The sequence below is a fragment of the Pleurodeles waltl genome, chromosome 7 (assembly GCF_031143425.1).
Source record: "Pleurodeles waltl isolate 20211129_DDA chromosome 7, aPleWal1.hap1.20221129, whole genome shotgun sequence".
NCBI lineage: Eukaryota > Metazoa > Chordata > Amphibia > Caudata > Salamandridae > Pleurodeles > Pleurodeles waltl.
Genome location: NC_090446.1, coordinates 943,218,673 through 943,233,470, shown reverse-complemented (window position 1 = coordinate 943,233,470; position 14,798 = coordinate 943,218,673). Strand labels below are relative to the sequence as shown.

Here is a 14,798-nt window from a genome sequence, read left to right as displayed (position 1 = left end):
GCGCTGGTAAGGCCGAAGGGGAGCATGGTAAACTGAAAGTGCTCGGGACCTACCACGAATTCTAGGTAACGTCTGTGGGCAGGCAGGATGGGAATATGGAAATAAGCGTCCTGCAAGTCCAACTCTACCATCAAGTCTCCTGGGTCTAAGGCAGACAGAACCTGAACCAGGGTGAGCATTTTGAATTTCTCCTTCTTGAGGAAGTAGTTCAGGTCCCGAACGACTAGGATGGGACGTAAGCCCTTGTACTTCTTTGGTATCAGAAAGTAGCGGGAATAGGAACCACGACCTACTTCTGGCACAGGGACCTTTTCTATAGCTCCCTTGGCCAAGAGAGTCACGACTTCCTGGCGGAGAAGCACCAGATGATCCTCCGGAAGGTGATGGAAGGATGGTGCCATGTGTGGTTGAGCAGATTTGAAAGGGAGAGAGTAGCCCTTCCGAATGATCTGCAAAACGCACCCGTCCGTGGTGATATGTTCCCAGTGGGGCAGGTGATGGACAATCCTACCACCAACTGGGTGGGACTGAGGGGACAGACTAGGAGGGTTTTGAGGCTGCAGCGGGGGCAGAGGTGGACTGGACAGACCTCTGGTTCCCTGTCCCATGGCCACGTGGGATTCCGCGGCCTCAGCCACGCATAGGATGACCAGCGTGCGTGGCACAGTGGCTGTGTGGAGGACGCAACAGGACGCCCCTTCCGTGTCCACGAAAGGGGTGAAAAGCGGACTGTGGTGGACTGGAGGCCGAGGAAAGACCGAGGGACCGAGCTGTAGCTTGTAAATCCTTGAATCCCTCCAAGGCTGAGTCTGCTTTGTCTCCGAAGAGACGTGTGCCATCAAAGGGCATGTCCATGAGTGACTGTTGGACATCCCCTGAGAAACCAGAAGTGCGTAACCAGGCGTGGCGCCGTAAGGCCACTGTTGTTGCAACCGATCTGCCCAGAGCGTCGGTGGTATCCAGCCCATAACAGATTGTGAACTTTTGCGCATCTCTCCCATCGTTCACTGCTTGGGAGGCGATAGCACGGGCCTCCTCCGGTATCTGCGGTAGGACTTGCGCAACCGTATCCCACAGGGAGTGGGTATAACGGCCCAAAAGGCATGCAGTGTTCACAGACCGCAGCACTAGACTGGAGGAAGAAAACAACTTCTTGCCAAACTGTTTCACCCTTTTGGATTCCCTATCCGGGGGTGCGGAAGGGAACAAATCTGAAGAAGAGGAAGCCTGGATAACAAAACTCTCAGGTGTGGGATGTTCGGACAGAAATTTAGGGTCGTTCGGAGCGGGCTGATGGCGGCGTGCGATAGTCCTATTCACAGGAGCCCCTGTGTTGGGTTTGGACCATGTACCCAAAAGGACATCGGTGAGGGCCTCATTGAATGGTAAAAGAGGTTCTGAAGTAGAAGCCCCAGGCTAAAGCACCTCCGTCAGGAGATTAGACCTGACCTCTACAGTAGGAAGCTAGAGGCTGAGGACCTCAGCTACCCTACTGACCACCATACCATAAGTTGCTCCCTCCGCCGTGGCCACGGAAGGAGGAGACAGCATGCCAGCATCAGGAGAAGTATCTAGACCACTGCTTCGCCCAATTCCTGTGCCCAGTCCATAGCAGGGTCATCCTGGTATTCATAAAGGTCCAGGGTCATCCTGGTATTCATAAAGGTCCAGGGATCCCTCCAGTTCCTCCCCATATTCGTACCCATAGGAAAAATGGTCCGAATCCGACCTGGGGTGAATAGGCCCCACTGAAGCCTAAGGCAATCGGCCTACGCCGCTCCAACTCCGAGTCGACAGGGATAAGAATCGGGTTGATGTCGATAGAGGGCACGACCAACGTCTGGAGCGTCGTTAATCGACCTGGGGCTGGGGAAGGTGTTGAGGGTGTGACCGGCGCCGGTGTGGATCCTCGCAAGGAGGTGACCTCGGTGGCCGGGGCCAAAGCCGGCGGGGCGGAACCTGAAGGGCCCTCAGCCGAACCCCTTGGGCCCAAAGGCGCCGTATCGGGGTCGGCCCACCCAAAAATGAACGCGTGGCCTTGTAAAACTCTTTTAATTGGGCGGGGGTCACTCCAGCTCCGGGAAACTAAGGAAGTGCGGAGCCGACCCAGATGCAGGCTCAGAGGACGGAGGCCTAGTGCGTGGACGCTCTTCCTGCATTGCGTTGGCAGAGCGACGGGGCGAAGTCGGAGAGCGATAGTTCTTCGACTTCTTCTTCTTACCTTGACCCGAGGATTTAGAAGAAGACGAGTGGTGATGACTCTGCCACCGATCTTGAGACCTTCCTCTCGAGCGAGACTGGGACCTACACGAAGTCGAGTACTGGGCCACCCCCTCAATGCCTTCAGGTGAATGGCCCGACACTCGGAGCACGACTTCGGGTCGTGGTCGCGCTCGAGGCACCACAGACAAACGCGATGAGGATCCGTCACCGACATCGTCTGATGGCAGCCCTCACAAGGCTTGAACCCGGTCTTCGGGGCCATCCTCGACGCACCAAGTTCGCACACAAAAAACTTGACAAAACGGTCGAATTTGGCCAAAAAATAGCCAAGGGTAGCTCTTCTCCTGATCAGCGTGTGGCACGGAAAGAAAAGAACCAATGTCACCGTGTGAGGGTGGCGCATATGTACTACTCCTGACGTCATCACGGCGACCACGATGCCTACGATGCCTGCAGAGTTGACCGACGCCACCTACTGACGCTCAAGGGTATTGCTAGAAGAAAAATCTCTGGATCCAGTCTGACGCCTGGGGGAAAATTCTAAGGTAAGGAATCTGCAACTAGAAGACTCTATCAGATAAAACATGCTATATCTTAGAATATGTGGAAACATACAGAGAAAAAATAAACATGTTGCCATAAGTATTACAGTGAAGCAGCTACGTCATTTTGTTATTACAGGTGACTAGAGACGTCACTACTCGCTTGTAATAAGGATATTAGAAACAGGCCTTTATATAGAAATTGCAGTCTCTATAATACTCTAAGACATGGCAAGGATCTACTGGCGCAATTCGCAAAGAAAATGCTTTGATATTGTTACTTGTGCAAGTTGGCAGAAGTGAAGAAATGCACACCTAGAAGAGTACAAAAATTTAGTTTTGCCTGTAGTCTGCCTCACTGGCAGCACATTCCTAATTAACATGGAGAGGCGCTGGGGCCAAACAGACCTGCTACTTGTGAAAGAAATCGATATTTGGCCATTCTCCTTTGTTGCTTGAGATCCCCTTCTGCCGAAGCACTATTCATTGCCAGACTTAGAAAGGTGTAAAACATAAAACTGCCAGCAGTCAAATGCACAGAATAGTCAATTTACAGACAATTAGTAGCCATGGAGCTACTTTTGACCGAGGTCTGACGTCAAGGACGTAGCTTAAGGGGGTGGTGTTTGGGGTGCCACACTCCCGAAATAAATGCATTCTTGGCTTTGCAGTTGGATCTGAGGGCCCTCAGTAGGGTCTGCTGTGTCTGTGTGGGTTTTTCTGGTGTGCACTAAGAATAAAAGACAGAACAGTGACATCTGATGTAAAACAGAGGAGAGACAGAGATATACATCTGATGGCTACCTTTCTAAATGTGAAACCAGATAACCTGGAATCAGTACCGGCTACCCTGCTTGTTTATGTTCTGAGATCCTACACAAATATTTTATTTCACAGAACCTTCTATTTTTTGTTATACATATGAGGGCAGTTTTAAATACTTCAGTCCTGACTGTGAATTCTACAAGCACCTCTTATGTTTGATAGAGTATAATGTTGCTCCATCTAAAATAATAACGTAGGCCATGTTCAGGGTTTACATGACTACTGACCTGCTTCTTAGTTCATTAATATCATTGCTGTTGGGGGCGAGCCATTCATATTTCTAAACGCCTGTTTAAATTCTAGCACTTTTAAAAAATGAACGTCTATGCAGTGATGTAATCTGATGTTCTAAGATGAAACGCTTCCTCTGGTTAAAGAAATACATCTTGTTTGAAATTTGAAGAGACTGTTTCATATCTTAACATTAACTTTTCGCACAATCTACATGCCAATTTGGCTTGGCTCCTGCACTGAGTCTTAGAGCCAAACAAGACCCTTAGCTCGGCTCTGGCTCGACTTACCCAATTAATTTGCTGGAGAGCCCACCTCTATTTGCATCTCAGGTTTACTACATAGGGCTGTCAGTCATTTAATGAAATTATTTTAAAAGGTGACGACTGGAAACTTTGAACCATGCCTACAGATTTGACAACTCTACTAGCAAGGTCTTGTAGTATCTCAAATAAGTGATTCCAGGGCAAGGGCCTCCAGGCTGTTGTGTTGTATGTGGTCATGAGTTACCAGGGGAACTACCAGGCCCAGGTGGGGCAGGCAGGGCTGAAGCTTTAAGAGGGTTTTTGGGGTGCAATACTACCCAAATGCATTGTTGGCTTGGTAGTTGGGTCTGAGGGCCCTGAGTCTGGGTCTGTTATGTCTATAGCTGCTTTTCAAACAATTCTCATTTCAATAACAGTTTCTAACTTGTTCATTTTTTGGAGCAGGAACTTACCGGATATGCCAATAGTTAATATGCACTCATAAAAGTACTCCTTGAATGGTGCAAATTTACTTCTCTTGGAATTCACAAACATTGGCAGTAGTAGGTTTGGAAAGCTGTGCCAGTTTCAGATTTGCATGTGTACTACTGACAATCCAAGAAGGTGATGGGGTGGAATTAATTATTGTAAATAGTCTAACCATTAGCAATCACTCAGCATTCCAACCTATTGTTTTTCACCCACTGTGCACCTATAGACAGAGGCCCATTTAATGCAAATCAGTACTGACCCTGTTTCCAATGGAAACAGTCAATCCCAAACCTTGGTCCTCTCAACCCTCCATCCTGCAGCCCACTGCTTTTTCAGTAGGAACATTTGAGATTCACACCACCCATATCAAACTGACTTGCTATGCCCCTGCTCGAGTGGTATCAGAACAACAATAAATGTGCAGAAGGGAGCCTGTGCCTACAGAGTGTCTGTACATCCAACCGCTAAGGGTCATGCACATATTAGAGTTAGAGTCTGCGAATATATGTGCTGCTTCTTTACACATTTGACATTGGAAAGTCCCCAGGAATTAATGTGTTAGCAAACAGGCCTAATATTGTTTTTTTCTGTGTCATCAGGTAACCAGGTGTGGCGTTACGACCCACAGAAGGATATGGCTTTCACAGAGGATGTGGAGGGCAACAGCTATCCCCAGCCAATCAGCTCTGCATTTCCTGGCATCCATGGGCCCATCGATGCAGCTGTTTTTGACAGAGGGGAAGGCCTCATCTACTTCTTCACAGGGTACAATGTATGTGCCCATTGGTGATTTACTTTTCTTTCTGATATGAGTTGTTAAAAAATAACAAACATGCTATGCATACAGGTCAGAAAATGAGTTGCTTGAAGGATATTGGTTACACCTAATCATGGGTGCCATTTTGTTGTGACTTATGTCTCTCGGTCGGACACTTTTGTTTGACTGGCCAGGGGCGTAGCTACCAAAGGTGTCCGGGACCCAAAGCCCTGGGGTCCCATTAAACCTAAATGGGGCCATTTTCTCTACTTCCATCAGGGACAATAACATCTTTGCTATGCATTTTCCTTGCTCACTACAATGGTGTCAGATCTGATAGGTGGGGCAGGACTAGGCAGCAACACCTAGTCTCCACAGCAGCGGTCCTCCTCACCTGGTACAGCAATGTCCTGCATACCATTTGCAGTCCCTGGGCCGATGTCCTCACAATGGTGTCCTCTAGCATTTGCTGCCTTCAGCAATTAAGACGTCTCGCTCAGCAGTGTCACACCCCTTTCTCACACTTTGGCACCAGTCTCTCAGCTCGCAGCATACTGGCGGGTGATACAAGTAGTTGTTCAGGTACTCCTGGCTTTGCACTTTGGGGAAAGTCAGCTTTCTCTGGTGCTCAGGGGAGAATCGGCTTTCTATTGTTTATCCCCCCCTCCTGCATTACTTTGGGCTTCTCCTCCTGAACAGTCTCTCCTTCTGCAGGGCTAGGCACATTGCTTCTCTTGCTCCGCAGACAAGCTGGATTCTATGCACTTTAGGCAGACCCTCAACTCCTCCATTAGAAAGTGCAAGCTTCAGGCGATGTTCCCTGCTTCTGGGAGATTGGCTGTCAGGCAGGTCTTGATTCCACAGCACCTCATCGAGTACTCTGTGAAACACTTCCCTCAGCCATGAAGAAGAGAGAACTGGGGTGGTTTGGATCACTCTTTCCAACACATTTTCCAGACAAGGGGTCAAAGGTTCAGAATCAATTTGAATTGGTTCTCTTTCTAATGTAATTTCCAGGCTACCCAATAGACACTGTTTTATGCAAAGTGATGGTTCGCACAGCAAGTAGCTGGGTTGGCTCTAAGCAAAACAATGGACACAAAGAAGTCTGGCACCTCTGCACCTGGTTGTATTTATCCTGCCTGAAGCACAAATCAGAGAGAGACAAAAGGAAGACCCCTGCTTACAAACTTCCTTGCATTGAACAACAGACGTTGCAGCACCCCTACTAACTACCAAATGAGAGTGTTCAGGAAAAATTAATCAGCAGCTTTTTGCTAGTAAGGTCCTAAATTTCTAAAGGTAATCATGTCTCCATCCTCCTTTCTTCAATGTCTGAGTCTCCACCTTCCAGCCACAAGAATGAAGCCAATAGAATTTCACTGTCTGGGAAGCTAATTTCATCCTGTATCTTGTACTATGCTAAATCAGGAGCACTCAAAATGGATCCTATTGGCCGCAGTACTCAGTAACAAACACACACATATACATATTCCTACCACCACACATGCGCTACACATATACCAAAGTATTCATTCAAAGACTAAATCACATTGAAATCTGGTATGGTTACTCCAAAAATAGTCCTTTATTCACACTAACTATAATGTAGTCCATGCCAATCAATATCCATTTAGTTAAGACACCAAACAGCCAATACTTGTTTTGAGGTAACCTTCTTTGATAAGGTTTAGTTATATTTGTTCACTGCTCCAATGGGAATAGGTTTCCCAAAGTTAGCAACATATTTCCAAATCCCATAGACACTAAGGGGGTGATTCTGAGACTGACGGGCGGCGGAGGCCGCCCGCCAGTCTTCCCCGACAAAATACCGCTCCGCGGTCGCAAGACCGCTGAGGGTATTTTGAGATTTGCCCTGGGCTGGCGGGCGGCCGCCAAAAGGCCGCCCGCCAGCCCAGGGCAAATCTACCTTCCCACGAGGACGCCGGCTCCGAATGGAGCCGGCGTAGTGGGAAGGTGCGACGGGTGCAGTTGCACCCGTCGCGTATTTCAGTGTCTGTTTTGCAGACACTGAAATACTTTGCGGGGCCCTCTTACGGGGGCCCCTGCAGTGCCCATGCCGCTGGCATGGGCACTGCAGGGGCCCCCAGGGGCCCCGCGGCACCCCCTACAGCCATCCTGTTCCTGGCGGGAGACCTGCCAGGAACAGGATGGCGGTAGGGGGTGTCAGAATCCCCATGGCGGCGGAGCGCGCTCCGCCGCCATGGAGGATTCTCACGAGCAGCGGAAAGTCGGCGGGAGACCGCCGACTTTCCGTTTCTGACCGCGGCTGAACCGCCGTGGTCAGAATGCTCGAGGGAGCACCGCCAGCCTGTTGGCGGTGCTCCCATGGTCGGTGACCCTGGGTCAGAATGACCCCCTAAATTCCTCTAATTTCTAAAAAACAGTTGGTTGAGTATTTTATTCAACTTTTTGGATCCTGTTTATTGGGAACATCAAGGACATAAAAATACATAGAACTTCATGCATCAGAAATTAAATGATTTCAGTCATTGGTCATCTCCCCCACAGTTAGTATCCAACGTTTGAATTAGACAACGTAAGGAAGGTGAACTAATCACCACTCCTCACTTCCACCATTGGCCAGCATTCCTTACCATATGCAATAAACAATGCCCAAGGTGGGACCTTTAAAAACTGTAACTCTGCATTACCTTTTCCTGTGTCCCTTTCTACACTCAAGAAATCTACTATAAGCTATAGCAAGCTAGGGCAATTACCCCCCTCTGAACATTACAAACCTAAGACCTTAGAAATCATACAATGATAATCTGTACAAAACATTAACTGCAGCATGTAATGCCTAAACACACTTGTTTCCTAACACTGATCTTATTTGTCTGAAGCTTATCACCCAAGTATCACTTAGACCTACTCTGCATTCCCCAGGGTCTTCTCCATGCCCTCAACTACCTCTTGGTTGTCACCATCTATTTCCATCTCCCTCCATGCTCTTTGCTAAGAATAGAACATTAGACCTAAAGAATGTTGAGGCTCTCAGGACTCTCTGCATTCTCTGATAGATGGTACCACTGCTTTTACTCCCCTATGCCCTAAGCTCTTGCAAAAAGATGGGCTCACTTTCCCTGTCAACTCATCTGTGATACTTGTGATAGTGGATCAGATGGATAAACAGCTTTCACAAGTATATAAAAGGACAAAATAAATGGGAACCTCTGCCACTATGTTACAGTTTCCTGCTCAACCTTTTCATCAGTGGTCTCTTTTCTCCACGTTTAGACATGGTGTATGGGGTCATATCCTAGAAAATCATCACCTGTGACGCAGCCCTTCATTATGGAGAGCATTTAAGCCTTCTTTCCATAATAGTGGAATTTAACTATGACTCATGGGTGCCTTGACTTATTGATTTCCATATCAGCACGGTCTAAGAGTATGTCTAGTCCCCTCCTCACCAATTAATCCACAGAGAAAAGGTTAACATTTTCCATGACATTGAGTTCCACCTCTCTTGGTGTTTGCTTTCTCTCTTCAGGAATGTTTTCCTGTTTTTAACAGTGCCCAGTTTCTGATACAGTTCATATACTCTCCTCTCCAACTCCAACACCCTTGCATATGGGAATCTGCCAAGCCCCCCAAAATGTTGGGCTTCCTCAAGTGTACAGATTCTTTATTCAACTTTATCAGAGCACTTTTTCAGCTCTGTGACTGACCCAGTCACTTCTGACAGCATCCAGCAGTGGTCCATGATTAAGTCCTTAATATCTTCCTTGGTGGATGTGTCCATCTGCTAGACTTCCACAGTGCTCAAGCTTTTTCAGTCCAGTAAACTTCTAATAAACTTGTGAGAGGGCTTGGGTTGTCTTGGATTCTAGTCTAATTTATCATTGCTGGACACAGAGAATCTACAGGTTCCTTCCTGAATTCTCCTTGCAAGGCAGAAGCTCAACTCCATCCATATCATCTCACACCACCAGCTTTGAGCCTCGCACATCCTGCTTACTTCCCTCTAACACCTCCTAACACTTCCTTAAACAGCCACAACTCATTTCTCCCACCCTTCCCTAAACACTATCTATCCTTTGCCCTAATCCCTTTTCCACCACTTTCCTCTTCAACCCTATTTCCACACATTTCGCGACCCCTCCCCAGCAGCCCATATGCCTCCCATCACACTACTTATTTCCATTGTACTCCATCAACCCTTTTATACAGGTGGTAGTTCCCTCTTTACAAATTGTGTTCCCTTTCACATGCCCAGTCCCTCCAAACTTCAAACCCCTTACTCACCCCTACCCACCCATTACCATTTCTCTCCTTTGCTCCTCCCCTTAAACACCACTGGTTCTCATGCCTACCTCTGCTATCAATTCTCACTATTATCTTTCCACCACCATTCTTTAAAAATGATATCTGCTCATTTCTTCCCAATAACTCCTTTTACCTCTCCTTTTCTGTTTATTACCTCACCCTCAAAATGCCCTTTCCTCTACCCATGTCAACCATCATAGGCCCTACTCCGCAATGCTCGCTCAACGACATCCTTTCTTTGACCCATTTTTACCCTACCTGCTCATCTCAACCCTCCCCACCACACATCCCCTAAAGTCTCCATTTGATTCATTTGCTCCTCATAACACCATCTTTTTCCACCCCATCTGTTGACTTCACTCTTCCCAACCTCTGCCCTCTTCATATTTCATTCTCTGCTGCTAACTCCACCAACTCCTTTCTGCTGTCATCTGCCTTGCTCATACTTCATCACTCCATCATCCTCCCCATGACTTCACACTCATCCTTCCTCGCTAACCTCATCTTATAGCAGACTACAAGATTGATACACCAAAACAAATTGACTCCCCAATACCTCTTCAAACTATTGACACACATCTCAACTGTGATCACACCTTGTGCTATTGCATTCCCTAACAACAATCTAAAAATATGATACCCAGCTCACTGAGAAGAGCATAAACTAACTGTCTAAAAAACAGAAAAAACTGCCAAACCAGGTGCATAGTAAGGGAATCCACAACTGCAACCATCAAAAAAGATCAAGGAAATGAGGATACCTAGATATCACACATTTTCTGCAAGCAGGTTCTCAGTATAACAAGACAGAGACATGGATAGACAGACCCAAGAGAACAGGGGGCACAGGCCAAGGTAGATTAGCATGATAGTATTCTGTCTGCAAATCACAGCTAAAGAGAGCAGACATATTAAAATAACTTAAAACTCGCAGCAGTTCAATCATCCGCTTACTTTCCACACAAAATTTCAAAATAACTAAAAATGTATGATACTCCACACAGTTCAAGGTATATAAGGATCCAAGCAGACAAACCAACCAACACAGCTCAAATAGTTAAGGCATCGAGTTAAATTACAAACCCCCGCTTCGATACACTCCAGAGAGACAACTTCACCCAGCAGGTTGCAATTAACCATCTTTCTTCAGAATACAACTGCAAGGACAACTCAACATTAAACTCATATTACTCTTACTTTATTGGAAGTGGTATGTCCTCAGGATATGACTATGGCACCAAAATCTCATCAGATGACAGATAAAGACAATCATAAAATGACTGTAAAGGGGACTGGTTGTAATGGTGGTAGTGATACATCAGTACAGCTTTTCGATTCCCATTTTTCAACAAAGGATCTGACTGGGGCATGAACTGTAATAGTATTCATTTTCTGTAAAAGTATAAACTAAACTGTGCCTCCTGTTAAGCCTGGTCTAAAATCCAAGAGTCTAAAGCTGTGGCAAGAACCTAAGCAACAAGGTAAACTGTAAATACAGTAGGCATCCATCTAAAGTTGGTGCTGAAAGTAGAGGAGTTCAAGCAGGCAGGCTCACAGCTCACAGACGGGATAAGACAATGTGAGCACCTGTGGTCTGCTCCATTCTAGCTTCTTGATCCAGGTCCCACAGACCAGCTGGTCTTCCATCATGCTCCATTTGGCCCACTACCGGCACTTTAGCTTGAGACACATTGTAGTCCTCCTGCCTTAGGATAGTGTTCTGGAATTCTTGAGGGTGCTGCCAACCTGCAGCAATGACAGTTTGATACTCTCTCATACTCAATAAGCTAATTGGGAACCGTCTTTTACTCTGAATGTCTTCCTGCACAAAGAATTCATGTACAAAGCTATCTCACCCATCTTTTTATTAGTTAGTGGCACTGAATCTATTCTCTGAATATTTCTTTCATTTCAGGTGACGGCATTCGATGTGGAGCTCAATCATCAAGTATACAGTTTCCCGAAGAGCATTGTTGATGTGTTCCCAGCTGTGGATCCCAAGGACCACCCACAGGGAAATCTTGATGCTGTGTACTTCTCCTACAGCTTCAAGGCCACCTTTTTCATCAAAGGCCCCTTCTATTGGAAAATGGTGGATGGCAGGGACCGACAGGCCAATGCCTCATTGCCCAGCAAAGGGCTTCTGCCCCATAGCAAAATCAACAGCCGCTGGTTTGATATCTGCGATGTCCATCCTAGCATGCTTCACAGACCCACCTAAGTTTACAGCCCCTCATTATGACCCCTGCACAGACACGGATACTAGGCCAAATGAGACAGAGGGATGTGCATAACACCATAATTCATACAGGGGATACATGGTCATGGACAAACCAAGATACTACCCGGTCTCTGTGACAGAGATCCAAAAACAAAATATAATTAGCGAACCCTAAAAGATTCTTTACATGCACAGTACCTGCTCTCAGGCGTCTTAATCCATATAAGGGCAATAGTTATACACAAAGTTCTTGTGATATCCTGTGTAGCCTCAGAAATGATGACATTTTTGTGATGTCTTACCTGTGGCATTGTGTTACCGCATGGAGTCAGACAGACAATGCAGTGAAACTGGAAAAGGAAATTCAACCCAGTGGTCTGTACTTAGCTCTTAAATGTCGCAGAGAGCTCGCTTGGTGTATGTTGCGTAACAGACAGTTCACGCCTCAGCGTTTCAGTGAGCTTATATTGCAGGTATGAGACGCTTGGTGGCAATGAAACATCTGCCCTTTATGCCACGATACATAGATTAATATTTTCTTTAGAGTACTCGTAAGTAGCACCACCCTGCAGTGTAAACTGTAACAAACTGAATGCAATACACTGTGCCAGACAATACATGTATACCCTGTTTGTCCTGCAGAGTGTATCTGAAAGCACAACTCTCACTACAGAACCAGATGTGAACTATACTTATTGCTTTGAAGACACCTTCATGGAAGATACCTTTACATAGCTCACATCAGGCGGCGTGGACTCTTTGTGTTTTGGAGCAAGCTTATCTTAATAAGTGTGTTATTTGACTATATAGTTGTACAGCATATGTGTTGTACTGTTTCATTACATCAGCCAAGCAGTGTACATAACTGTTGCAGAATTTTTGACAGCACATTATGTAACATATGTGTGCCTATTGTGTTTTCGACAGTACATGCGTAACTGCATGTTTCCTTTGGCGTGTCAATACTACACATATACTGATTGCATTCCCTAGTGTTTTTATGACTATGCATGTCTGCTACTGTGTTTTTGACAATATATGTACGCTGCATGTGTCTCCTGTTTTGTTTTTGATAATAAAATGTACGTTACATGTCTCCAAGCGTGTTTTGGCAGTAAGTGCACATTGCAGTGGCTGCACTTGTGTTTTATTGTGTTTTTTACAGCATATATTTACTATATGTCCTTTAAGTTTTCTAGACAGGACACTTACGATGCGTAAGTGACCGCTTGAAGTGTTTATATGTATACACTGCAGCATGTGTTCTCTGGTGTATTTTCTTTTAACAATGTATGCGTGTTAGAGATGTCACATAGTCTGGTTTGAATGTCCATGAAGGCCTGCGTTCCATAAAGTAGTTCAGGGACGTGCCTATATGCAGTACTTATCCCATACTTTGGGGGGAAAAAGGTGCATTTTTCTAATGGATGTCAACAAGTGTGTCTTTCCTTTACAATATATGCTTTCTATCCAAGTAAACAGATGCTACATCTATAAATGCCATGGTGTCCAGGTTGTATCAATCAACGGCTGGCGGACTGACTTTACCAATCCTTCTGTTTGAGTAACTTACACATATATAGCGGTTTGCTCCTTTCATACTGTCCAGAGTAGATATATCTAAAGATGTTCTCCAGAAGGCACATTAACATTAAAACTAATGCGCATTACTCAAGAAAAAGCATGAGGGGTAGTCCATGTGGCCGCCTTCCAGGCAGCGTGCATCTGGAAGGCCATCACATCTCCCTGGTTCTGTGAATGTGGTTTCCTGGAAAACATTCAGTGCCATTAAAGTGGTAACATTGAAAGCTATGTTCTTGGAGACCACTGTTACTGTCTCAAAACGCCTGTGCGCCAGAGACTAGGAAACGTTCGAATCCTACCCAGGCTGACATTCAACGCTGATGGAAACATGTAGGACAGACAATAACAGAAGAATTAAATCCTGTAAGAAATAAGACTCAGCTAAAATGCTATTGCAAACTGGTTGTCGAAAGTTTTGAATGTCTAAAAGGTCCACAGTTGAAATAAAACTGTGGGAATATATCAAACAGTTGCCTTGAAATTGTATTGCCCTCTATAAAGCCCAATGCAAAACGGACCGCTTTCCCCTATACTGATTCCTGCACGATTGTTTCCTGTGCACTTAGCGCCAAGAGACGCCAGGGTATTAGGCACGATATAGTTGTGTTGGTAGTAGCTGTAGGAATTACCAAATTCTCTGTGAAACGCCCCGAGTGCTGGTAAGTAAGTCTGTTGGTTTTAGAAACCCAACAATCACATTCATGAACTGAAGGAAGAGATGAGAAAACGTACATCACTGTTGTAATAGCCCTTCAAAAGCTGGGGCGGAGCTGGGGGTGAGGAGTTTGCGATGTTACAACCCCCTCCCCAATAAATGTAGCTTGCGATCAAAAGATGGGTAGGGGTGGTTTGAATCGGGTATGGTGAGGTGTCAGAAATTCTTCAGGAGTTGTTACGTAACACAGACAAAACCGTGCACACACTTTTGCTTTGAAACTCCTAAAAACGGTTGATTGTTTTGTAAAATATTGTTTTCTCTCACTCAGTCCCCTTGGAATCCGCATTCATTTCCCTTTCCAGCGCCCCCTTAATAGCCACACTCCTGTGCCCTGCTTTCCTTATAATGCATGTTAACATCATGGGACAGTGCGATTGTTGGACAATATGAAGCTAGCAGCCCCTCCCCCTAGTCTTTACTGCCCAAGCCACGCCCCTACGTAGGGATCAATCGGACAGAACATTACATGCTGCTTGGTTAAAACGAAGCACCAAGTTACACCCTGCAATGAGAGATTACATTTAAATAGGCGCATCGCTTTCAAAACTACAGCTTCTCCCTCAATGACGTTGTGGTGGGATCTTGACTCGGGTTACTGGTTGACCCGTGCAACTGGCAAGCCATATAGCCTCTTCGCCCCAGTGGCTTTATATATTGCTGACGGTCC

At 46.1% G+C, this 14,798-nt stretch overlaps 1 protein-coding gene across 1 annotated transcript in view; it reads left to right on the top strand.

Annotated features, from left to right (window-relative positions):
• The window catches only part of LOC138245773 (matrix metalloproteinase-21-like), a 126,164-nt gene extending 113,239 nt beyond the window's left edge, over window positions 1-12,925 (top strand). The window contains exons 7-8 of the mRNA XM_069199665.1: window positions 5,158-5,330; window positions 11,524-12,925. Coding sequence (XP_069055766.1) covers window positions 5,158-5,330; window positions 11,524-11,829 — 479 coding nt within the window. The 3' untranslated portion in view covers window positions 11,830-12,925. The remainder of the gene's footprint in view (window positions 1-5,157; window positions 5,331-11,523) is intronic.
• Window positions 12,926-14,798: the final 1,873 nt, after the last annotated feature.